Below are 25,231 nucleotides of genomic sequence, written 5' to 3' on the forward strand. Positions count from 1 at the left end.
AAGGGGCGGGGTAGAGGATAAAATAAAAGCTGCATTGAATTCCACTATTTGTCGATCTCACTTAAAAAAAGAAAAATTGTTGCCCATCAGATTGTAATCTTTGTAATTTCTTAGGTGTTTTACAGACTAATTGGCAGTTTATAGTGCAGAGCTGCTCAGATCATATTTGTAAACAGAGAAACTGATTTGGATCAAGATTTACCTTGTTCATATGATATACAAAGCTTAAGATAACTTTCTCCAGGTGAAAAAGAAGAATTTAACTCCTATTGTTCAGAGACCATGTGTATCAAGATTAAACCTGATGGAAAATTGTATAGCCTATGTGCTATAAGTCTTTTGAAGAAATTACAGGAATGAAAAGAAAAAAATTCCAACATTAATAATAGCTATAGTTTGTAATCTAAAACACTGGTGGTCCTTCTTTTGCTCGTTTGCCTGGCATAAGAAAGAGACTAATATGGAAGGATAACAGGAACAAGGTTAGATTTCTCCATAGATCTTTATCTAAAAAGCTATTTCTATGTCAGGAAAGGAAATATTTTTCCTATGGGTCCCTTAAATAAACACAAGGCAATTGTGTAGAAAGAAATAAATTGATTGATTGAAGCCTGCCTTTCTGATAGCAAATTGTCTGCAAATATATTTATGCAATTGTTAGATATTCTAACTTTGTTTTTACACGAACAAGTTCAAATAGCTTTTGAGAATGTATTGGAATATATAGGTTATTCATGTTATAGGAAGTCATGGTTTGGTACTGGAATTTCATGTTAAGTTTCTGGATCTGTTTGTCTGTGATTGTAGGTTTTTTTTCCTGTACATTTTGCTCAGGCTATTTTATGTTACATTTGGAGTCTTTCCTTTTAGCTGGAGATTGTGGATTGTGACCATAGCTTATTAAAACATACACAGTTTATTAAACATAAAAATACTGTGAAACATCTTGAGGATTAGTTTCATTTTATACACTTACATATTGGGAAATTAAGGTGTAGATTTTACCAGTTACAAGTTATTAGGGTGTCTGTGTCTCCAAATTCCAATTTGATCACAAAATATCTTAAGTTTCTTGACAGATTGAGAGGTTTATAATAAACAGCTATAGCTTAATGTCAGACAAAAGTATTTCTATTGCAACAGAACGTGTAGGTGTATATGCAACAGATAGGCACTTTTATCAAAATGTATGTTCCTTCTCAAACACTTTCCATATATTTACTGGTGCAAATTGATGCCGCATTTTTTCCCTAGGAGCAGAAGATTTCAGTTCATACAAGCTAGCCATCACTCTGCGTTTAATATATTAGTGGGAAAATAAATTTGCGAAGCTGCTTTGCATTATGTACACTTTCCTCGTGGAAACAGACTGCAGTTTATTATTCAGTACGCGGGTCAACAGGCTTGTTAGGCAGGTGTTCTTTCATTTTGTTTGAGAAGTTTGAGAAGCAAAACCTTTCTGAAGATAGGGCACTGTTCTCCATATCCATTAAGGGATGTCAGCACATGCCTCGGGCAGGGTTAGCAAGTATCAGTCACAGAATCACATTCCATCAAGGCTGATAGACTGTGTCTTCTGGGTTAGGCACATGGTCAGCACATGTTGTTAGAGTCCAGTTTGGACTCTTCAGTAGTACTCCTACCTGTGGGGTTTTTTAATTATTATTTTGTTTTGTTTTTTAAGAATTTAAACTCTGAATAGATTTTTTTTCTCTCCCAAGTGTGTCTTATAGTAAAGTGTGTGTTAGTACAGCAGAGAGCAGGTGAGACTTTCTTGCTTTTTTACGAAAGGTAGGTATGCTGATGAATCAGCAAATTGCCGTTTTTCTGGTATTGGCCAGAGCTGGCTGAGGTAGGTTTTGTATTTTCAAACAAAAGCATGGAATAAAAGATGAAGCTGACATCTTGTGTGGTGTTAGTGTCTAAAGGAAATAAATAGCCATGTGTGGATGGTATTGATGACCCCATTTAAAAATATGTGAATAGTAATTACCAGATCTCCGCATTCCAACTCAGAGAAAGAGGGATAAATATTGCTGGTGAACTTCAGAGTAGTACTAATGTGAACACAAGTAAAGAGCTTGTGTCCATAAATCAACTTAACAAAGAGCCTGGCTTCAGCCCAGACATTTTGGATTCACAGTGTGGATAGAGGGTCCAAACACAAATCGCAGGCTGCCTTTAATATCTGGTTGGGTGTGGTACCTTTCAGATTATGTTACTAGGATCTTCAACAGTGAATAAATCTGAGTGATGCCATTGACATCTGATGCCGTAACTCTGCCTTTACCTTCTCCTCCTCCTCTTTTCATTCATCTCTGCAAGTTAAATGCCCACAGCAATGGAAAATCAATAGCCAGGTAGAGTCTGTAGTCATGGGGTTTAAAGCTATCAGAGCTGGGACAGCTGAGAATGAGAGCCTGACCTCTTTGGGAGCATTGCTGTGACAAGTGGTACCCCTTTATTACCCTTATCATCCACAGCATGACTGTGGCACTGAAGTCCCCAAGATGCAATGAGTGCACTGCTTCAGAAGTTGCAACAAAAGAGAAATTCTGAGAGATCAGGTGAAAATCATGTGTGCCAGCACTGAACAAATTCTACAAATGCAGAGTCAGAGGAAATAGTTTTAATAAACAGAGTGAAAAATGTCTAGCTCATCGATTAGAAGGTGCAGAATGATGGGAAGTTAAGTGGGTGAGGGTGTTGCACTACTTGGGAATCTCTGGAGTACTCAGATTTATAGGTGGGAAATAAATGTTGATTTGTTTATTCACTCCCTCCCTAATATGTACTCAGGGAAGAGCAATTAGTTTCTATTTTTTAATGTTTGCATTATCACTGAACATATATCTTTCTGCAGTGCCAGCTATAAAAAGTCAATACACGACCTAGCTGTGCAAATAAACAGTTATGAGTGTAAGACGAAAATTATTAACAGTAAGTGAACACATTTTTGCAGAATTTATTTCTTAAAGGTATTTTAAAGCATAAAAATAAATAAAAGCTGTGTTCATACTTTAAATTCAATGTCATTGTTAACTGTTATGATGCAGCTGAAATTTTTGTTCAGCAATAGAACCAGAAAAAAGGTACTTCTGTTCTCTCAGGTTAATGGAATTAACACACGTTATTCAAAGAACTCTACCATTTTAAATAGGATGTATCACTTTTCCATTCAAACCTACTCCTTTCCTCCTGTATTTTGCAGTCTTGTTTGCCATGATTCTGCTAGTAGAAGCCTCCTCCCTCTGGATGTAGGCTCACCATTTTGCAAAGGATGTATTTCAGTCAAGGCGCATTAGGACGTTTTCAACAATCAGATTTTATTTAAAAAACAAAACAAAACAACAGAAGTGGAGTGGTTTTTGTGGTTGTTTTTTTGGTTTTTGTCTTTCCCAGAAAGTTAAAAACTTTTACCAGACTGGTTTTGAGGAGGTTTCTTGGTTTTGGAAGTTAAGAGCATTAAAAGGTTGTTAAATGGTCAACTGCAGGATAGCTGTAAACTTTGATAGCATAAGCAAAAGGAAGTTCAAGAAAGTGAAGCTTGAGCAGTTCCTTTACCAGTGTTGTAATCCTTGGCCTGTCCTATCTAAGGACAGTTTCCAGATCAATTGCCTATGCAGGGGTAGGTGCTTGTGACATATTGAAAGGTCTAGTTTTTGTATCAGCACAGAATAAAAATCATTATCATGAGTTTGGTATTTTTTAGTGAATTTATTCTGTTCTGGCCAAACATCCTTTGACTCTTTAGAGATACTCAGTGCTTAATGAGTTCTTTTATTTAAAAACCTAAATGCAAACTCAAACTGCTTTGTTTTATGTTTCCTCCCATGTTCTAGTCCCTATGGTAAATCACTTGTTTGTCTCATTTAAATAGACAGTATGAAGTATCAGATACAATGGTATGATAACTGATCAGAATCCTGTTGCTTAACAAGAAAAAAAACCAGCCCTCCAAATAGGAAGGCACAATGTCCCTCTTGCACTGTTGGCTGATAAGAAGGGGTAAAGGCATGAGATTCTTCAGAGAGACAAGCTACATAAAATGGTTGGTTTTTTTCTCATGAAGTGCAGCTTAACACAGCTCTGTTCTTTCTCATTTTTATTTGTTTGGGGTTTTTGCTTTTGGACCCATCCAAGTAGTGTGAAAAATCTCCAAAGGCAAGAGGGACATAGCAGGAATAAAAGGGGAAGATATATCTCTGACAGATGCATGTGAAGTGAAATGTAGGGACATCACCCAGCTCTTTCAAGAAATGTGATAGGCTCTTGCAGCCAGTTGTGAAACAGTAATTTGAAGTCTGATGAACTCTTTCAAGTGCAGGAGCCTGATCCTGCTCAGCTGTGTAATTGTGATGCAAGGGAGCCAGCTGAAGTCAGAGATCTGGGCACAACCTTTTGGGAGGCTTGTACAGCGGGTGGGAGAGTAAAATGAAGGTTACAAATAGTAAGTTTCTCTGCCTGATTGATAATGAACTAGTAATAAGTGGCCTTATTATAGTAGTAAGTTTCCCATGGAAACCCAATGATTGCAGAGAAGCTTTAGCTGAATGTGTGTGACCACATCTTATTTTGATCAGCTGTTGCACAGCAAAGCTGTGTAATTATCATAATCTAACAATTAGGCTGGCATCCTTTCCCAGTGTTTAATTACTCCAATAAATGGTAATTGAATAGAGGACTTAATGACAAGAGAATAAGTTTCTTTCTGCATTGGGTACTTGCAGTCTTTTCTAGGCATAATTTCTGAATACTGTTTTTCTGAACAACAGCCTTGATTAGTTGTTTCTCTTTGTGTTGTCAGTCAGTAGCTTGTTTCCTGCATAGTGTTTTCTCATGGTGTTTTGAACTTAACTTGTGAAACTGTAACCTAAGAACTGAAAGGTCATAGACAGCTGCTTTATATTACAAGGGTTTTTTGTTTGCTTGCTGAGGGTAGCAGTGTCCTGCTAGAGATCTAAAATGTTACTGGTGTGCTACTGTTAGTAAACCTACTTCTCTTAGCATCTGGAAAATGTTGAATTTTCTTTTGGTTTGAATAGAGCTAAAATTAAAATAGCTCTTTGATTACTTCATTGTTTGTGCATCAGAATCATTGTTGATGTCAGCAGAGCTATGGGAACAGAGTATTAAATGTTGTGACAAAGCCCTTAAAAAGAGCAGAAAGGCATTAAAGAGGTTATTTTTGCATAGCACAGAAATAACATCTTTAAAATTAACTGCAGTAAAATGGTACACTTAATCCCACAACCCCTCAGATAATTAACCACCACAAGATATTCCCTATCACACATTACAGCTTTAAGTCAGTTGAAATGAGGGGGCTTGGACTGTCTAAAAGAATAAGAAGGCACAAGGTAACCTGTTGTGTTCCAGTCACAGCATGTGAGTATAACTTGGGATGGTCTAATGCATTACATTTGCCACCTAAACAGAGGCAAAAGCTGTGAGCAAGCTCAGTAGTATGGAATCATAAATAACTGACATCATCACATCCTCAGAGCAGTTAAAATGTTGTCCTTTTAAAGCATGTTAATGTTTTCCAGAAAGTGTTTAGCTTTTGTGTATTATTGCATATACAAATACCTACTTTATGCTCATCTCTCTTACAAATAATTTAAATAAATAGTTTCATAACTAGCTAACAGAAATAAACTTACTTTTCAACCTATTTCTGTATTTTTCCAGTGGAAGCTTCTCCTGTGTCTAAAGTATTTGTAAGAGATGTTTCTGTTGTCTAATAATATTTACTCTATTGGTGGTTCAGCCTTTGTTGGTATACTTACGGGATCTTCTCACCTGGCTGTTTTTTTCATGGTACTTGTAGGAATGGACTTCTCTCTGAGACCTCTCTGTATTCATTAAATTCAGTTAGAACTGGCTTAGTGGCCATGAAAGTAAAAAGGAGGAGCTGAGTGACCAGCAGTTACAGCAGTGTGCACATGGGCTGCTCACAGAAGTCTTTTTTCCTTAGGAAACAGAAGTAACTTTTTGATGTGCTGCTACTGAAGAACTATGGGAATTATGCTTTGTATTTACCCCAAAAATAAATTAGTTCAGTGAATTTTGTTGATGTTGCTTTGCATTTCAGATTATCATTTGAGAACAAGGCAACTGGTGTAAGGCGTTCAGCAGTGGCAGTGTCCTCTGCACAATGGTTTTACAGGCTGTGCAGGCTCCAGGCAGCAGGATCAGGGCCATTTGCATCTGATCCCCTCTCATGCCAGGCTGAAGACCAGAATTCCATAATTCATTGTTAGAGCACTTATTTGAAGTCTTTTCTGGTTCACAGTGAAGCCTTGCTGCTTGCATTTGACAGAACAGACTCCAAATAAAGAAAGGTTGACATAGTAAAAGGAAAATTTTCCAGTACACTTATCTTGAAGTAGAGCATCTAGTATGTCGATTTTACAGGAAAGGTGATAGAATATAACTAATAAGATTTGTATAGGAAGCAACAAGCAGAAGCTATTGCAATTTTGTACCTATCTAAATATTAATGGGCAATTAGCGTTAGTTGTGCTGCACTTAAACTGGATTTTTATAGTTTTTATTCCAAGAAAGGAAGAAAGAAACAAAAAACAAACAAAACTGCTGTTATAGTCTAAATACCTGTTTAAATAAATTGTCGCTTGTTTCAGTGACCAGCAAAGTTATTAAATTCAAGACAAGCCACATGCTTCAGAACTTCAAATTATGAAGAGAACCATGCACACAGACCGTGTACTTTCACTTGTGTTAGTGGATAAATAGAATACAGAAGGCATTAATTACTTCGAAAATTTTGCTAGTCTTGTGTTTCTGTGGTTAAAATTGCCAAGAAATTTTTTCTCTGCATCCTGAATACCTGGACATTTCATCAGTAGCAGTTGAGTACAGAAGCATTCGTATGACTGTCTTTGCTGGAAGCAGTATGCAAGTTTTGTGTAGCAAGCTGATGTTCGTTGCATATAGAAATGTTTAGGCTTAGAAGCTACTTAACTACCTGCATCTATCTTCAAAATGGCCTTTGTAGCTCTACTGTCTAATAGCTAGCTTTGTAGTACCCGTTGTTTACAAGACAGTGTTTGAATGCCACCTGACACAAAAAAAAGATTAGTTATGTTTGAAGAATAGCTGTGTTTTGCTGTGTGTAAGAGTGCACAGAGACAAATGACATTATTTTCAAGAAGGTTTGTAGATCCTGTCAGAGTTTTGTGGAAGCCTTTTTGGCTGGTTTCTACTACAACACAGTGTTCTGTTATGGAAAATCTAGTTAGGACTGGTTTCTTCCTCGTAGCGGGATTTATATAAAGATCCTGGTTATCATGGGATTCCAGAAGGGCACTGGAGTCCAGATAAGGATCTGCTAGAACAAGATGAAGACCTAACTGAGAAAAGGAAAAGTTTATCAGTAACATTGCTAGAGAGTGTAGGAAAGCAACCTTTCTATTCCAAACAGGACTGGAAAAGGGACAAACTTATTAAATCTTAAGTGCAGTCAACAGGAGATGTGCTATTTCTGTCATCTCTACAAATGTATCTGTTAATGGATTCCACCTTGCCTTTACACATTGTGCTCCTCAACAAATGTAGGTGGCTAAACATTGATAAATGCTTTCATTTGAAGTAGAACTTTTGTTTAATATCTGACATTGCATTACTAATAAGAGGTTTTCAACCTGTAGATGTTAAGTGTTTTCCTCTCAGATGTGGTTTAAAATTCTCGGAAATGTGTTTCTGAAGTATTTCCTTTAATAACTTTGAGGAGTCTGAGCTGACGAATTTTTTTGTGAGTTATTCATGGCCACCCCTTGCCTTTCTGTTCAGGTTAGAGCCCTTTGTGTTTCTTCTTTGAGAAGGTAAATACAACACATTGCCTTGTAGCTGGAGAAACAGGAATGGTCTCAGTTCACACCAAGAGGCGTGCTGGAGATGTTGTAGCCTCTTTTGGAAAAATAAAATGACTTCTACACCTCTTCAGTACACATGCTGAGGTTTTAATTACTGACTTCTTTAAGATATCACAAGAGGGCAAATAAATACCTCCTTTCTGCTTCTTAGTTGGCTAATAACCTCTTTTCAGTATTGCTGTTACTATATGGAGAGCAGAGACTTCGCTCAGAGCTGCCTGATAAAATACCTTGGTACATATTTTCCCTGGAGCAGTTTCACTGCTTTGCCAGCAATATCTGCTAAAGGCCAGTTTAGATCACTTGAAATATGCACCATTTTCTTTTTTTAGATATGTAAATGTAAACACTTTCTGGCTATGACAAGTGTCTGTGGAATGAAAATACTGTGAGACCAGGGAAGTGGTGAGGGAAGGACATTGGGATAGAAAGGACTTGGTTGTGTGCTTCACCCTCAGACCTGCTTTGCGGGAGCTGCTTGCTTCTTACTTTCCAGGCAAAGGTTGTTTGACAGGCAAGGGTGTGCTGGGGCGAATGAAGACACTAAACTGCTTCAGCACTTAGGGAAGCAGTAATAAGAATGAATTACTAAAATACCAGTGGTCAAAGAGGACGGTTGTGTTGTAGTTTTGTATGTTTAACAAGAATACAGTAGGGGACTTCGCCAAAAAGGAGTCAGATGAGCTCCTTGTGGACAGTATTGAGAAGAGCTCACTGGTGCAGATTACAAGTTTGATTTCATTGCTAGCAGAGATTTAAGGTGCGATCACACATTTAGTTGTCTGTCTCTTTGCATTTATCATCACCATTATTGTAAACTGTGCAATCAGGTTCTTCCCTTCAAATTCAGCTATTTACAGTACAGCCTCTATCTGGGAAATCTCTGTCTAGACTCTTGTTTTGGTTAAAGGAGAGAAATAGCTGCTTCTGGAGTGTGATTCATCTCATTCCAGTGTACCTTGGGCTTAACAGACCAGATGAATTGGACTCGAGAAGTTTCTGTTTCTCTCCATTGACTTAAAGAGAATGTGGAGAAGCAGTTCACATAAGGTTATTTGTGTTGTAAAGGTCTAATGTTAAGGAGACCACTCTGATCCTGAATGTCTGTAATTACATAGATGTAGTTCTGAAAGCATATAGTTTTTGTTACAAAAAAATTGGGCATTATTGTGAAGGCATAGACTGCTACAAGACGTAACCCTGCGAATCCCATGAGAAAACTGCATTGTTTGTCACCTGCATGGTTAAAAAAAGCACACACGCACAAACGCACACGCACACACAAACACACACATAAATATGTATTCATTTTTACTTACTAAAACTGGAATTAAAAAAAAAAAAATCGTTGCCAGAATGTCCGTTTCCTATTCATAACTTAGAATATACTCTTTTTCATTACCTGTAAGAAATGGCATATTCTTAATTGATACAGAGAACAGACACCAATTTGAAAACAGTACATTTTTGGAAATGTGTTAAGACAGCATCTGTTCAGGTGACAGGTTTTGAAAGCACTGGAGTACAAAAATATATTTTTAACTAATGATTTAGATAAATGTAAATTCTCCTGGAAGTACTATGGTTCAGAGAGGCTTTTCTATGTTACAGACTGGAACCATGAGGCTGTTCACTGACTGAAATTATACAGATGTATCACACTTTGATGCATGTTCAATTTTCCCCCTTTAAAAATCTATTTTATTGAAGTTAAATTATTGTAGAGATATGAAAAGGTGTAGTCTGCTCTGAATTTATCTTTGGAGGGCCAGCAGATCACTGCTTTCTCTCTGAAATTAGATAGAAGGATCCAGATGGCAGATTTCAAGCCCATCGGGTGTTTAAAATATCCCCCTCAGCTAGAAAGAGATATTATAGTTAAATCTGTCATGGCCTTTTTATTGCTCTGTGGTACACTTGACAACTGCAGCCATGAAAGACAGAAGCTACAGGTAGCCCAGTCAACCTGAAGTGGAGTAGGTCAGTGGTTGGTTTCTTTGGCTGCCCCAGGGAGTTTGACAGATGTACAGACCTGGTTTATGGAATCATTAAATCCATCATGGTATAAGCTCACATGGAGGCAGTGAATTTGCTACCATCGTTTCTTCCCGATACTCTGGTAGGCATTAGAAAAGTAGTGTAAAAGAAATGTGGAGGGGAGAAAAAAGGACACCCTCCCCACCCCCAACAAAACAAGAATCCCACATCTCTAAGGAGTCCTCAGTAATTATAATAGTAGTAATAAAGTATATTTAGGCTGGTACCTTACACTGCATTTCTCAGCTGGCACTCATTCAGAACTGTCACATTAGGGTGAGTGCTGGTAATTTGTATCCCAGAATCCTTTTATCTGAACAGAGCAACTTCTCCACTGTGTACTTTTGGCAAAGGAGATGCACTGCTTTTCAGGTATCTTTAAAAAGCAATACAGGCTTTTCTTTGCACCCTGACAAACTGCTGCTTATCATGAAGAAAGAGTAAACCTGTTTGTGTTCTTGTAGTAACTGTAAGTACTTGCAGTCAAATCAGTTTTCAGCACAGGGGTGATTACTGCCTGATTCAGAGAAGAGGATATGTCTGGGTTATTTATTTGCAAGCCTATGTAGATGTTTATATAGACACTGATTTGGGGAAGCTGATACAGTTTTGGCTTCTTTGCTTCTTCTTGCTTCTTTCTCCAGTTAAAAAAAACACCCCACAACCAAATAAAACAGACACTTTGTTTATTCAATAAACCATAGGGAAAGATAGCCTATAATTTGCTGTGCATTAACAACACACTCATTTTGTAAGAGAGCAAAACCTTTATTCAGAAGGTCATATGATCATAGTTCTACATAAACTGTGATAGCTCTGGTGAATTGTAAGGGTTATTTTTAAGAGTGAATGTGCATGGCTGGAATGAAATTAAGTGCCATTAGTGATGCCCCTTTTATGAGAACGTTACCTTGCAACAAGGTCATCCTGAGTTAACAGTGCTTACGCCTGAACTCTTTCTGTGATTTCAGATTCCAGAGGGGCGACTACCACATAGATGTCTGCATCAATGACTATCTGGATGTATTCTGCCCTCACTATGAAGACTCAGTGCCGGAAGATAAGACCGAACGCTATGTTCTGTACATGGTGAACTTTGATGGCTACAGCTCCTGCGATCACACCTCCAAAGGGTTCAAGAGGTGGGAGTGTAATCGGCCACATTCCCCGAATGGGCCGTTGAAGTTCTCAGAAAAGTTCCAGCTCTTCACGCCCTTCTCACTAGGATTTGAGTTCAGGCCAGGCCGGGAATATTTCTACATCTGTGAGTATATAGAGATTTGCCACTGTTGCACAGCAGGTGCAAGAAACTCAGCTAATTTTTCACCTATGCTCTGTGGAAATACAGAGGGCCAAAGAGTATATAATGCAGATGTCTTACAGTGAATGCAGGCCTAACTATGTCCAGATAACATTAGTTAGGAATCTAACTAGTGAAAATGACATTAAATCGCAGCTTTTCTCATATGAAATAGTATGTCAGCCTGTTCACTGAACCATGGCTGATTTTTAAAGAAAACGCACTATTACATTTATTCCAGCACTCTGAGGTGGAGGGAGGAGGAGGAGGAGGAGGGGGCAAGAAGGGTAGGATGGAAGCTGTCCCCAGATATGAGGAAAAATAATTAATCCTTTGCGTGTGAAATTCCTGGGTTTTCTTATGTGCTCAGAAGAAATACTCTTGTCTCTGTGATATTATTACCCAAGGAAAGTGAGGTCTGTGTAGTTTGTAATTGGTATGACTGCTGATGTCAGTAGTCCATCAGTATTTAAAGTTGTAATTTCTTAGGGTAAATACTTCTAGCATCAAGCCAAGTGGCTCCTTTTTTCTTCCTTCCTTTTTTTTCCCCCTTTTTCTTGGACGAGCTGCTCCTGTCAATGTGGGCAATGTGGGGGTGCCATTAGAGCAGGCAGTGAGCAGGGGAGTGTGAATGGGCTCTCACACACCTTCATGTCAGCTCCTTGAAGCAATGGGGAGCACCCTCCCTGACCTCTGCGCTCTAATCCATGGAGTCCTGCATCAGGGCTGCTCTGGGCACCCACAGGAGATGCAGGATAACATCTGGGACTAAGGAAGTAACAACATCAGGAGGTTAAAAACCAGTGGCTTAAGCAAACTGATTCCCTGATCCCACTGTGCAGTTGATACTGCTTCAGCTGTCGCATTTGTTTAATCCTCCAATAAAGATCTTATTTCATCAATTTGGTTTGTACCTGAATCTTCCACTCCTAACAAGTTTTGACTGCTTCAGCAATTATTTTTTTTTCTGTTTTTAGTGTTAGACTAGAGAGTTGAAACCTTTAGACAGACTGTAGATCCCAATAAATATTGCCTTCGTATGTGTAGCTGGCCTTTCTACTGTGAAACAGTCATTCCACCTCATTTCACTAGAGAAAGTGAGTATGTATGATCCCTGTTTCTCAGCCTCCTTTCTTCAGCATTGAGATTTTTCTTTTCCCTTTGTAAATCTACAGGGAAATACATTCCTAGTGGATAGTTTTCCATTCATTTATTTTTCTTCCAGCAAATAAAAACCTCTAATGAGTGGTGGTTCAGTGTCAGAAGAACAGTGCCTTGTTCTTGGGCTGAAGCACAATAATAGCAATAATACTAAAAATAATTTTAAAAAGCAAACTCTAATGTTACTTAAAACTTTAAAAATATGGTCATAAGAAATCACGTAAAGATATCAGAGTTAAGTGGAAAATGTTCTAGGATAAATAAATCTGTACTATGTAGGCCCAGTCTTACTCATGTCACTCACAAAAGCTTCCCTTTTAACTTCAACAGGAGTTTAGTGTCATTCAAAACTCTGGTGTCAGGCTCCCTGGGAACACTGGATTTTTTGGTGTTTTTTGGTTTTGTGTGTGTTGGGTTTTTTTTTTTTAATTCAGTTCCTAAACACCATCATTAAAACAAGCAGGAATACTTAAGCTAAGGAATGCAGTCTTTACCCTCACATGGTCGCAATAAAATATAGCAGGGATGGCATCAGTAGCTGCAAGAATAAGAAAAAAACCCAAAACAACAAAACATTGTTTTTTCTAAGTTTTGAAAAAGAAAGAGAAATGTTTAAGAAAGCTGAAAACCAAACATGAAACTGAATGAAAAAAATATGAGAAGTATCAGCTTGGTCTGTCTGGCTGTTAGCTTCACTGTTAGACCATACAAAATCCATTGAACTCTCAAGCAAGACATAATTATTCAAATATACCCAGGTTGCTTATGCCTGTTTTTTCTCATTTGTGGTTAAATTCAGTATTCACTAAAAATCATTATGTATCTTCTATAACATTCATTTAACAGAGCCATTTAACTGTCAAGGGCTCCCTTCAAAATATTTGTTCCGAAGTGTTTAAATATGAAGAGCTTTATGATATTCAACTGCATTTAGGTGGGATTATTTTTTTTAATGAAAGATAAAATAGGAAAAAAATAGCAGCAAAGAGATGTTAATTTACTAGTAGCTTATTGGCCTGGTATTTACTGAGATTAAATTTTTAGGCACGTTTCAGAGACACAGAAGGTTTTTTACTCTTTTTCTGTAGTTTAAGTATTTTTTGCCTCAATCCTTCGCTCTGTTGTGAACAGGAACAAGGTTGGTGTTGCAGCAGCTGCAGGGAAACACTGAACGCTAAGTTAACAGTTATATGCAAACCTTCTCAGGGGAGAGTTGTCCATCCTGGAATGTTTTTCTCTTAGTTGGTGCTGAAGAAACCAGATGATGAAATGTTGTTCCTGTTTCCTCATCAAAATTGTGAACAGGCTCTAGTCCAGGCTATGGAGACCACCTTTGTTACTTTTCTGTATCCCCATGCTAAAGAAATTACTGATTCACCAGGGAAGTTTTCCTTTCCTCAGCAGATCTGAAACCTTAGCCCTCTCTGCAGGAAAGGGCGAAAGCTGACTGTGTAGCATCAGTCTGGTTTATTCTATTTAAGGGTTACAAAATATGTCATGTAGTCTAGACCTCTGGAAAGACAGAAATATTAAGTGGTTGGTTAGGTATTTAGCTTGATTACTGTCTCGTGCTTCTTTGAAAATCTTTACAGCTTACCGTTCAAGGATGTGACTTGCCTCTCTTGCTTCCATTATTTTCAGAAAAGGCAATAATTTGAGAACAATCACTGTCTCTTTTTCTGAACTGTTGGTTTTGAAAGTGTCACTTTTCTTTGTTATGCAGTTGCCTTCATATATTGCTCAGATAACCCGGATCTCCCTTCTTTGCATGTTCAATGTAGGGAAAATGCAAGAAAAAGATCTTTCTCATATCAAATTTACACTGAAGAAGTGAATTCAACATTGCAGACATGCAATCAACAAGTACTGATTGAATTTACTGTTGAAGGAAGGAAAGGTTATTAGATATTTACAGAGAAATTAACTTTTATTTAGTTAAGGAGTACACAGGGGGGGGCTGGGGAAAGTAAATAATAGATCATGACCCGAAGTCTCAATTTTTACTTAGTTCTTAGCAGATGCTCACCTCAGGTTAGTGTATGTTAGCCTGAAAACAAACAAAATAGTATTAAGACTGAAACAGAAGCAAATAAAACATAGAGAAACCAGAAACTAAATGCCTAGTGGTATGACAGTGATTCTAATGTCCTTCAGAAGGGAACATAAGTTTGGGTATGCAGGTTAAGGTGGGGTACTGTGCAAGGGGAGATGAACACAAAAGTAAGGAACGGGAAAAGATCCTAAAATATATGTTCTATAATTCAAAATGAGGGTACCATTTTCATTACTTTAACTTAATTATGAGAGGGGGTTTTTTGGTTTTTAATGTGCTAAGTATTGAATAAAATACCAGCAACAACTTGGCAAATATGCATCAGAGCTGTTGAAATAAAAAAATTAAGACATAGCCAGAACCCAACTGGTACAGATTACTGCAGAATCCTGACCACAGTTTCCGAAACAATCTCCTGTGTTGATTTAAGCTAGACCACATTTCTCTTTTCTTGAAAGCAATGTTTCATTGGTGTAGTGTCAGAAGTTGTACTAATATTAAGGAAGCATATGCTTTTCTCTGAGGGATCAGTCCAGTTATTCCATTAAAGAATTCAGTATTTGGCATGACTTATCCTTAAGAAATCTGTGCTGGTTTAATCATCTTATCTTCCAAGATTTTATATGTATTGTTTATTTAGTCATTCAATCACTGTGGATATTGTCATTTATATATACTTATACCCTTTTCCTAGAAAGACCAGGTAGGTTTGCTCTTCTTCACAGTCCTCTGGCTGCTCTCCAGTTCTCTGCAAGATCTTGAAGGCTTTTGCTAGCAGTTAGCAGGCTTTACATGTAATGTATCTAAACATAATTTAGGTGGTTCTTCCTCCATTCTTATTGAGGAAATAGCTCCTTTTATCTTTTAAAAAATCCTGTTGTCTTACCTGTGGTTTATTTGTGTAACCTTTTTTGTTACTGTTTCTTACTAGTTTTATGTCATGCATGTGACTTTATGATTTTATTTCAAAATGCTTATGCTGTTTCTTTGTATCACCTTCAATGACGTGTTATTATCACTGTATCTTTTTTGTCACCATTTATTTGTGTGAAGCTTATGATTGCCAGTTCAGGAAGTTTTTGTTGTAACCATATTACTCCTGACTGCACCAGGATAGTATGCTTTTACTATTTGAATGTACTTATGGTTATAAACAATATTTCTTAATTGTTCTTAAATTTGTGATTAAATTAAGAAATTGAGTCTGTAAAGTTGTACTTACAGTTGTATATACACCTCTTCTTAATAACATCCAGCTCTCCCATACTCCTTTTCCTTATAGAATATATTCACAGGGAACCTGATGCTACCTATTCCCTTGATTTTCATGTTTAATTTTGTTCCCCATCATCCTTGTTTCTCTGCACTAATTGCTTCTATTCCTGAAATTTTTGTCTCTTCTCTCCTGAAGGCTTTTATTCAAATGACATTCCACCCTGATGGTCTTAGATGCTACCTCTATAGGACAACTTGTGATTTTCGTAATTTTGAATATAAAATCATCTCTCTTCTGTTAGCTTGTTCCATCTCTGTGACTGGAAGTTGTCCTCACCATGTTCCAAAAACTGTGGAACTGTTTGAATCCTGCTGTGATTTTTCTCTAACAGCTGCCAGGTAGTTGGACCATCTCTCTGCAACCATCTGCACACCTCTGGAAGCTTCTCTGATTCAAAAGATCTTAAGGAAAAAACAGTAGGAAAAGTGTTTATAATACCTGCACTTCTTTTTGACTTACTTTTGCCTGTAATTAGGTAGTTAGCTTATCTTATTAATGAGGTGTCTAGTTGAACTCTTGTTGAAGCAGTAACAGTCTCTGATGACAGTTAAACTGATCTTAGCCTCTCTCTCCCTTCTGCCATGTTTTACGAGTGTGTGTTTAGGTGTTGAGTGTTTGTTTGTGGTATTAATTTTCTTTAGTCTCTCCTACAATCCTCTAGCAGTTTCTCTATCCTGTGAAATTCCATGTTACATGACCAGGTTAATTTTTGAAAGAGTTACTGGCTTTTTGTCTCAAAGCTGTAACTATATTTTAAAATCATGATCATCAGGTTGCCTCATTCTTGTTCCCTCCTTTCCACCTGAGATGCTTGTGGGAGAACCTGTACTGAAATGCTTTCTCCAGGTGGCATAGCCAGTGAATTTGTAGAGATGGGACAGGACATGAAACCACCACTGCTTGGTGATGGTGGTGGTCATGGTAAGGATTTTCAGTTATTAATGAAGAATTATTGACAGAGTTTCAAAGTTTAACTCGCAGGGAGAAACTGTACATATCCCTGTACAATTCAGCAGTTAGCATAAGAAGGGTACTGTCCACTTCCTGCGGAAATTATCACACACCTAACAAAAGCTTTCCATGACTAAGAACCTGGAACAGATTCCCAGAGTGCCAGCTTGGCTATTATTCTTTTAGGATTGATTTCGGTATAGCAAGAATTAAGAAAGGGGACTTTGTAGAGGCAAAGTTGAAAGTCTGTGATATTATGTGGGAGAAAACTACTGAGAAATCTTTACACTATAGTTTATTAACAGTTACTTGGTATTTTTCCTGTGCTTAAACAGCTGCATAGAGCTCATTGCTCTTTCTCAAACACCAGCTTAATATTAGTGGATTTTTTTGCATGAACAGGCACAAGTCACAGTAAGATGATTATTTGATTTAGGGATCTCCACATGTTTGCCAGAGGTTTAGTTTGATGTAATGGGAACACAAACCAGAAAGACTGTGACCATCAGAAAATGTAAATGTGAGTCCCCCCCAAAAAACTACACTTTTCTGTCTTTTCTCATCCTGTTATATCCCAGCTGGGGTAGCACAGTAATACTTAAGTAGTAATACTCTAAAACAACTTTTTTTTTTTTTTTAATCCAACACTTGGAATATATGGTTTCTGTGTCATACTGGTAAAGACAAATCTCTTAACCAGAAGACTGACCTTGGTGTAAGTGGCAAATTACATCGTCTTGGAAATTTAAAGAAAGCGGAGTGGACATTTTATCTATGCATTTACTAATGTAAGTGTGAAGATACTCTCAGCCTGATTTTAAACTTGCTGTTATAAAGGAGAATTGCTTCTTGATGTTCACCAGTGCACCTAATACTGATTCTTCTTCAGAGAGTCCTTACAGTTGTCCTGTACAGTTGTCCTGTCCTTTACAGGGAAGAAACTAGTTTCCATTTTAATGGCAATACTCCATATTTCTGGGAGTTCTGTTCTTCTGTTTGTAGTTATAATAAAGACTGGACATCTTTGCAATCACCCATTGTGTACCTTGTGTATCTGCTTGTTCAGGCAGTTGGTCATTTTGTACACTTCTAATGCTACTTGTCTCACAAAGTCCTTGGCTAAATCTCTATTTGGGTTATTGACCAATACCCATGGTACCTTTTTTCTGTAGGACAAAATAATACTATCCATACATGAAAACAGATTATTTTGCTTTTTCCACTGAGCACGGTCTGCAACTGTATGAGAAGATCTTTCAGCAAAACCCTTATTTGGGTGGGTATTTTCCCTCATATCAGTAATTTATATGCTGTAAAAGGCCTGGTTTGCATATTTTTCCCCCTTGAATCTGTCAATACTGGGACTCAAAGTCAAATATTTGTCTTGGAGCAAAGTTTGGACTAACTTTAGAGAGTTGTACTCTACAGAAATGAGTAGAGAGATTGATGGTATGTCTTGTCATGCCGTACTCAGCTTATATTGGGAGCAGTGGAGTCACTGTATTTACTCCGTAGGCTAAACTTTTATTAAAAATTGCTTCTATTTGTGGAAATGGTTGATTTAAGTAGCAGATATTTTGCTTTGAAAGTGAAGACTGGATTTGTCTTTCAGCAAGTGAAAAAAGGCTGTCTGTCTTCAACAGGTGTTAGTTAATGCAGGTACTGCTGGTGCTTGTATTTTCTCATTGCTTTTTGAAGACACCAGGTCAGAAGCTCCCTTTTGGAATTCACCCTCTGGACATCCTGGTTCGGTTCACACCAAAGGCTAAAAAATGAAGGTTATCTAAAGAACGTTATTAAAGGATGCTGAGAGAATTACAAACATTTTTAGTGTGTTAATTGCACTTTTCTTTTGGGTAAACATTGTTTATTGCCAGGTCTCCCATTAACCTTTCAATCAAGATCGGATCAGCATAAACACTGATGCTACTTTCACAGCAGTGGGCTCAGACATGCCACTCTACCACAAATCCTGCTTTGATAGCTGGTTTACCAGAATCACTCAAGATGTTCTGAATTAAATCAAAGCAATTGAAAGGGTTTGATAAATGTGCACTTTAAAAAATATTTTTGTGTGATAACATTAGACAGACAAGGAGGTGACCTTTAAAAGGGAATTTGTGCTTAGCCTAGTGTGTAGATTAGAGGACTCGTTTCTATTAGAAAGCATCAGAAGAATTAAATGCTGGTCCTGCTAAAAAGAAAGCAGAAACAATCACCAGTGTCTAATAGATTTTGACGTTGGTAGTGTTCTTAGAATCCTCAAAGGGAATGTTAAAAGCTGTTGAATAATTTGGGACTTGGGAGAAATACATATGCGAAAATGAAGAGAAACCATGGAAGTGCTGGTCTCTATTGTTGGACTTTTTCAAAGGGATTGAATGTCTTTCACATAACAAGTTGAAAGAAGATGATTTGGATTCATGTGATTCAAAAAATTCAAGTGCCATTAAGATCCCGATAGCAGCAGAAATATAAAAGAGAGGAGAATATGTTATATATCTGCAACTTCAAAAGCTATCTCATGAACATATCATATAAGGTCTTCATCCCTGTAGGAAGACCAGTGACTTGTGTTGCTTTCTACTGAAGTACTGATTTTGGATGTTGGAAGAATGAGGGAGTGCCCACAGACAGAAAGGATAAGGGATAGGGTTTTCTTTCCTCTGTCTTTTTGACTTTCTAATCTAATATGCTGAGTGAAGGCCAGTTCATTTTGTAGGAAATTAAATCATGTATTGAATGTTGTTACGTGATCATCAAATCGCAGATGTTAAAAAGACAGATCGGTTTGACCTTGGATAAAAGATCTCCAAGGAGCTTTAGGAACTTCACAAGGCCATAGGTGACACACCCATGTTATGGGAAATGGTGACTAAATGTTCCATAGTGGTGGCTATGGATTACTGTAATTTTCAATATTTGTGATTCTTGTAAAAATCCCATTGCAACTTTCTTAAAAGTAAGTATTTAAATTCCAGTGTTCTGCTGAAAGTACAATTGAATGAATTGCACACAGCCCTTTACATCCTGATGGACCATTCATCATTCCTTGCTTTAATCAGTTTTGATGTTTAACAGCTACAACTTAACATCTCAGAGGTGGCTGCATTTCAGTGGTGGGTGAGGCTCTTTGCAGTGGTACTTCACTGAGATATTATGAGATTAATAAAGTGAAGCATGTAGATTCCTTGGATGAAAGAACTCATAGAAGTGGAGAGTATTATTAATAATTATCTGAGGACTTATAACTCTGTCAGAGCGTTCTAATTTGATTTCTGAGCAAACTGAAACCTGTTTAATGAGCTGTTGCATTAGAAGTATGTGTTTTGTAACATGGAGCAGATGCCAACAGAAATGGAAATAACATAGCAGTGACATTTGGAAAAAGAGTGTTGTACTTCATTGCCTCCATGTCATCAGCATGTTAGTCTCCCTGTTCCTCAGACTAACTCATCGAGGCAGCACTTTCTGTGCTGATACTCTCTGTGTGTCATAACACAAACTGAGAATATATGCATGCCTGCAACCAATAGACCGAAACCAAACTCCCTCAATGAAAAAATGCTTCCACATGCTGAGCAATTGGCTGATCATCTTGTTTCATAAGTTAATATTCAACATTCGACTCCATATTTTCATAAATGCTTGGATTTACAAGAGTAAATTTGTTTCTAAGCTGCCTAAGCCTCTGAAATTAGAGGATCTTGGTAACTTTGTCTTTTTATTCCCCAATAATGCATATTATTCAGACGAGGTGGCCAAGACTCCAGGCTCAAAATGGTATATGCAGTTAATACTCCTATCTCCAAGGTTCTTGGCAAGTCAACATAAATCACATAGAACAAGATTTTTCACATAGTATTCAGAAATACATAGAAGTGCTTTATTCTGAAAAATTACAGAAAAATCTTTTCAGACTTCCAAATGTTTCCGCTTTCCCTCAGGAAAGCAGTAGATCATCCTCAGATCTACATTACTGGCCAAATGAGATTTTTACTCCCTCTAAAATCTCCCTGGTGTCCCTTTTACATCATGGATATTTAATATTTGAAGTATCAAGTGGTATAGACAGCTAGATACAGCCCTGCTGTAGGGAATTAAGAATGTCTTGAAGGTGTGTCAGAATCTCACTCATGCCATACCTCTATGCACAAAAGTAACCAGGCTCCTCGTGATGGATATGGGGAATAATGTTTCTGTTGCTCATCTTCTAGGGGTGAAATGATCTTAATTATTTGAAGGATAATCAGAATGGCAGTATATTAATGAACTTAAAGAGCCCTGACAATTCAGTCATAGTGGCATTCAAAATGTATCCAGGGAAAAATACACCAGAATGACTTAATGTACATTATCTGTTAAGAGTTGTAGGTGAGGATATGGTGACGATAGGAGTTTGGATTTATTCTTACATGTATTTCTGACACATCTGCTTTTAGTAATACTGGGTCATCTTCCTGTATTTTGATGCCTGTATTATTAAACACTGAATGTGGACTACTTCTCTCTAATATTTTAGGGTTTTGCAAAAGATGTTCGGCTGTGAGTCATTGAAGAATGCACTATGCTACAGCATAGAGGCCTGTATTAGGACTGAAGTCAGGATCACTAGCAGCAGCTGCAGCAGGGCTTGCCGTCTGTATGCATGTGAATGTATTTCTGCCCAAGAAATCTTGAGCAGAAATAAAGTAGCATTAGGCTGAAAAAGATGTGGCTTTCTTCAGCATCCTGGGGACTGTAAAAGAATACAACCTCTCCTCTTGAAGAGGGCTTAGTATTAACACCTCTCTGCTTCTGGCTGGTGATGCACAGAAAAGTCATGAACTTGCTTCATGGAGGTGGGATCTGACTTCCTTAGGTCCTTTTTGTAAACGGCATCAAGAAGTAGAAGGGAGAAATGGCACAGTTAAACCTCCACAGGCATATCAGCAAGGTAGAAAATGTGTTTCTTTCTGAGAGAGGTGCAGAAGCAAAGTATATGTCTGTTCAGAAGTAAAGTGATGTTCCAGTGAGGATGATGACAATGTTGTGTAGTTTGGACATGAGAAATTGATACAGGTAAATTGTTGTTTAGCAATCACTTTTCTCAAATTTTCTTATATTTCACAAGACTCTTTATTTTATTAGCAGTTGAATATAAGTTGGCAAATTATAATGCTACTGGAGTTTCAAATTAATAATCAGGTGTAAGAATACATTTAAATTGCATTTATAGCAAGACAAAGATATTAGTTGTTGAACTAGTTGTGTGAAGCCTTGAAATATGGGTATTATTTTTCACCATTGATAGTGCTGTATCTCTTACCTGGTCTCACTGGAGTAATCTGTGCAATCACAAGACTGCCTCTGAGGAATGAAGCATCTCCTTGGCAGCTGTTTGGCAGTGCGCTGCAAAGCACCCACGTTCCAGCCCACACACTTTGCTGCAGTACTGAGTTTAAACTTAAATTGGGAGGAGTTTAGCTGTCTCCCATTGTAGCACTAAAAAATGCTGCTGACTAGGTAGCAGGAACAGCAGCTACCTCACAGCCTCACAATTTGTTGTAACCGGCTCCCATGACTGTATAAAATGTGCCACTTAACAACAGGAGGGTGTTAGGTAGTCTTCACTGCTGACCCTTTCACCCCGGGGGCCTGAGCGCTCAGCCAGTATCGTTAGAAGTTATTGCCAGAGATAGGGTTCCTCATCTGTAGCGCAGCACCTCTGGTAGCTTTGCTTAGAAACATACACCAGTGCAACAGCATTTTTTGTTCACAGTCCCATTTGGTATACTCAGTGGCAACTCAAGCAAAACTGTGTAAATTAGTCACTGTCATGTTTAGGCATTAAAAGTGGAATTAGTGATTTATATTAATCACAAACGTTTCTCCAGGTTTTATTAACAAGCACATTGGCTGCCAAAATGTTTTCTGGAAGATATTTTTTTCTCCCAGCTGCCACAGAGAACAAAACAATTATTATGGGCATTTAGATAAAGATTAACGGTTTCAGCAATTCATTTGAGGAAAACTGTATTTTGCTATACATTCCACTTTAGCACGGACCATCACTGCCAGCATGATTTGTCGCCTCCTTCATAAAATTATACAGTGGAGACACAAGATCGTGTAATTCATTTTAAGAGCAGAAACAGGTTAATCAACAAAGCAGAATGAGGTTAAAAAACAAGCCAGACCCACATTTCTTAATCTTTTGGCAAGTCCAAATTTCCAGTAGGAGAAGTGAGACGGCTATCTAACTGCTGGTTTAGCACATTTTGGTTCATTTTATCTCCATGCTTTCTTCTTTCCTTGCCTGCATCATGCCTTTTTTTCCTCAAGACGACTTCATGTGCCCTATTTAGGTCTCCAGGGAAAAGTAGTACAGGTGACCACTTCATGTTCTGTGCATCTGCAGGTAGTTCTGTGTAATACTGTAGGAATGGTCCATGAACTTGGTACAGGGTGTGAAGAAATTACTAGAATGATAAGGAAGAGGTCAAAATGAATATTGCAGTGTTTAACAAGAATGTAGGGCAGACTGCCAACATGACCTTCACAATTTCATGTGTTTTGGATGGTTCCTAGCATACTACTTTTTGAGCTTAATATGTTACAAGGAATTAAAGAATAGACATGCTGTATTTTGTTCTGTTACGGCTAGCTCCCTTTTTTCTTCCACTTTTGCATTTTAGGATGGTATAAAATGAAGGACATCAAAACACGAGTGAAAATTCAGCTGTTTGCTACAAAGGAGACAAACAAGGGTTGAAGGAGAAAAAAACCTCATTACAGAGAGATTAGAAAATTAATTGATTGGTGGCTCTGACAGTTCCCATTGGATGTCTAAGGATCCTGTGAAAAGACAGTATAGTCTCAGACATAACACTTATTCCTATTATTTCTTTCTCTTGCGTAGAGACTGATCTGAAGCATCATTAGGTTCCAATTATTTTCAGTGAAATATTTCACAAGAAAAGGGCATGATAAAATCAGTAGAGGTAGTGTTATTCCCCAAAGAAACTTACTATGGCTAATAAACTGTAATGGGGAAGGCTTCTGTTCAGCATCAAACTTAAGAGATTTCCACAGGGGTGATTCTGTTTCATGGAGGTTTTGGAACTCCTGTTACATGGAGTTAATGTGCCCCCTCTTCCCCAAAATTATACAAGGCAGCTGATTATTTCAGTGGGGTCTGAGAACTTGGTCATATGTATGACTTAATATAAGCATGTATGAAACTTGCAGTGAATCTAGTGAAGAATCTATTACTTTTTTTTTTTCCATAAGTGTTGACTTAGAAGTACTGCTCTTTCAAAAATGACAAAATATTTCTAACAATGTTTTCTTCTCCACTAACTGACCTTTTTTCCTGTATTTATTGTGTATTTATTTAGCAGTTATGTGTGTATGAATTGTGTGCTCTTATATGTGCATGTATATGCACACACATATATGAAAAATAATATGAAAAAGTCACATATTAGTTAAATCTTTGATAAAAATTAGTATTTTTGTGTTAAAGGCTTTAGCTATTGTGATTATAAAAATGCTGTCTTTGTCAAACTGAAAATATAATTTTAACTCCATGGAAAGATAAGATGTTTGTAATATAAAATGCCAGTGGAGTGCCTCTTGGACATTGTATTCTACTAGATTGTTTCCTCTCTGGGCTGAGCTGACCAGTTGTTCTTTCTTGTCCTCCATGTGGCGTAACTATGCTATTATCAATACACATCGCTTACATTTTCCAAAATGAAAATGAGGTTAAAGATAAATTCAGCCCTAGTTTAGATAGGGGACTACTTGCAATACTTCTCAGGGTAGAGGTGTGAATGTTGTGTCTTTAACTTCCCTGCTGTGCTTAGTTCCTCTTCCCTTCTTCCTGGTAACTAATGTGCAATGCTTGTGCATTATAGGAGAAACATTCCCACTGAAATCTCTCCTGTTGAAGAAAATGGTGGCAGGAGCTATTTGCTACAGATACGCTCCAGCTTCCATAAGGAAATATGTCCACTTTTCAGAAAGTTTGCCACCAAAGTCTTTGGGATGCAAAATATAAAAAACTGCCTTTTCCAGTAGCTTTGCAATTACCCAGCACCTGATTCTGTGTAATGGTCAGTGTTTGCTGAGAAGGTTGATTTGAGGGCACTGTGCACTCCTCAGATCCTTGAACTGCTCTCTGCTCAGCCACACCAGCTGCTGCTTCTCATCAGAAGCAAAAACATTCCTTCTAACCAAATTATGTGATAATTTGGAAATCCAATAATCTGTTCTAGATTTTACACAGGTCTAAAAGATGTACATTGAGAGTTTGCTTGGGAAAAGCCCTTCTAAATGACCATCTAGGGAGAATATTTCTTAATACCCTAACCTAACTGAGAAGAGATATTTCTGCCTAGGACTTTTTCATTTTAGTGAACTAGAGACTAGTTTGAGTGAAAAATAGTCTTAAACCAAAAATAAATCGCTTGGGGAACCTGGTGCCCAAATCTAAGTTGTATGCAGAAAAGGAAGAGAAAGGTTTTGGAACTGTATCGACTATGAGGATGAGGGACATTATGCTTTAGAAATAT

General features: G+C 37.6%; 1 protein-coding gene across 3 annotated transcripts in view; it reads left to right on the forward strand.

The window, feature by feature from the left end:
• EFNA5 (ephrin A5) overlaps positions 1–25,231 on the forward strand; it is a 224,401-nt gene that overhangs the window by 171,363 nt on the left and 27,807 nt on the right. For all 3 annotated transcript variants that reach the window (XM_074812943.1, XM_074812942.1, XM_074812944.1), the window contains one exon: positions 10,904–11,196. In XM_074812943.1, the coding sequence (XP_074669044.1) occupies positions 10,904–11,196 (293 nt within the window). The remainder of the gene's footprint in view (positions 1–10,903; positions 11,197–25,231) is intronic.

Source organism: Strix aluco, chromosome Z (assembly GCF_031877795.1).
Source record: "Strix aluco isolate bStrAlu1 chromosome Z, bStrAlu1.hap1, whole genome shotgun sequence".
NCBI classification, from domain to species: Eukaryota; Metazoa; Chordata; class Aves; order Strigiformes; family Strigidae; genus Strix; species Strix aluco.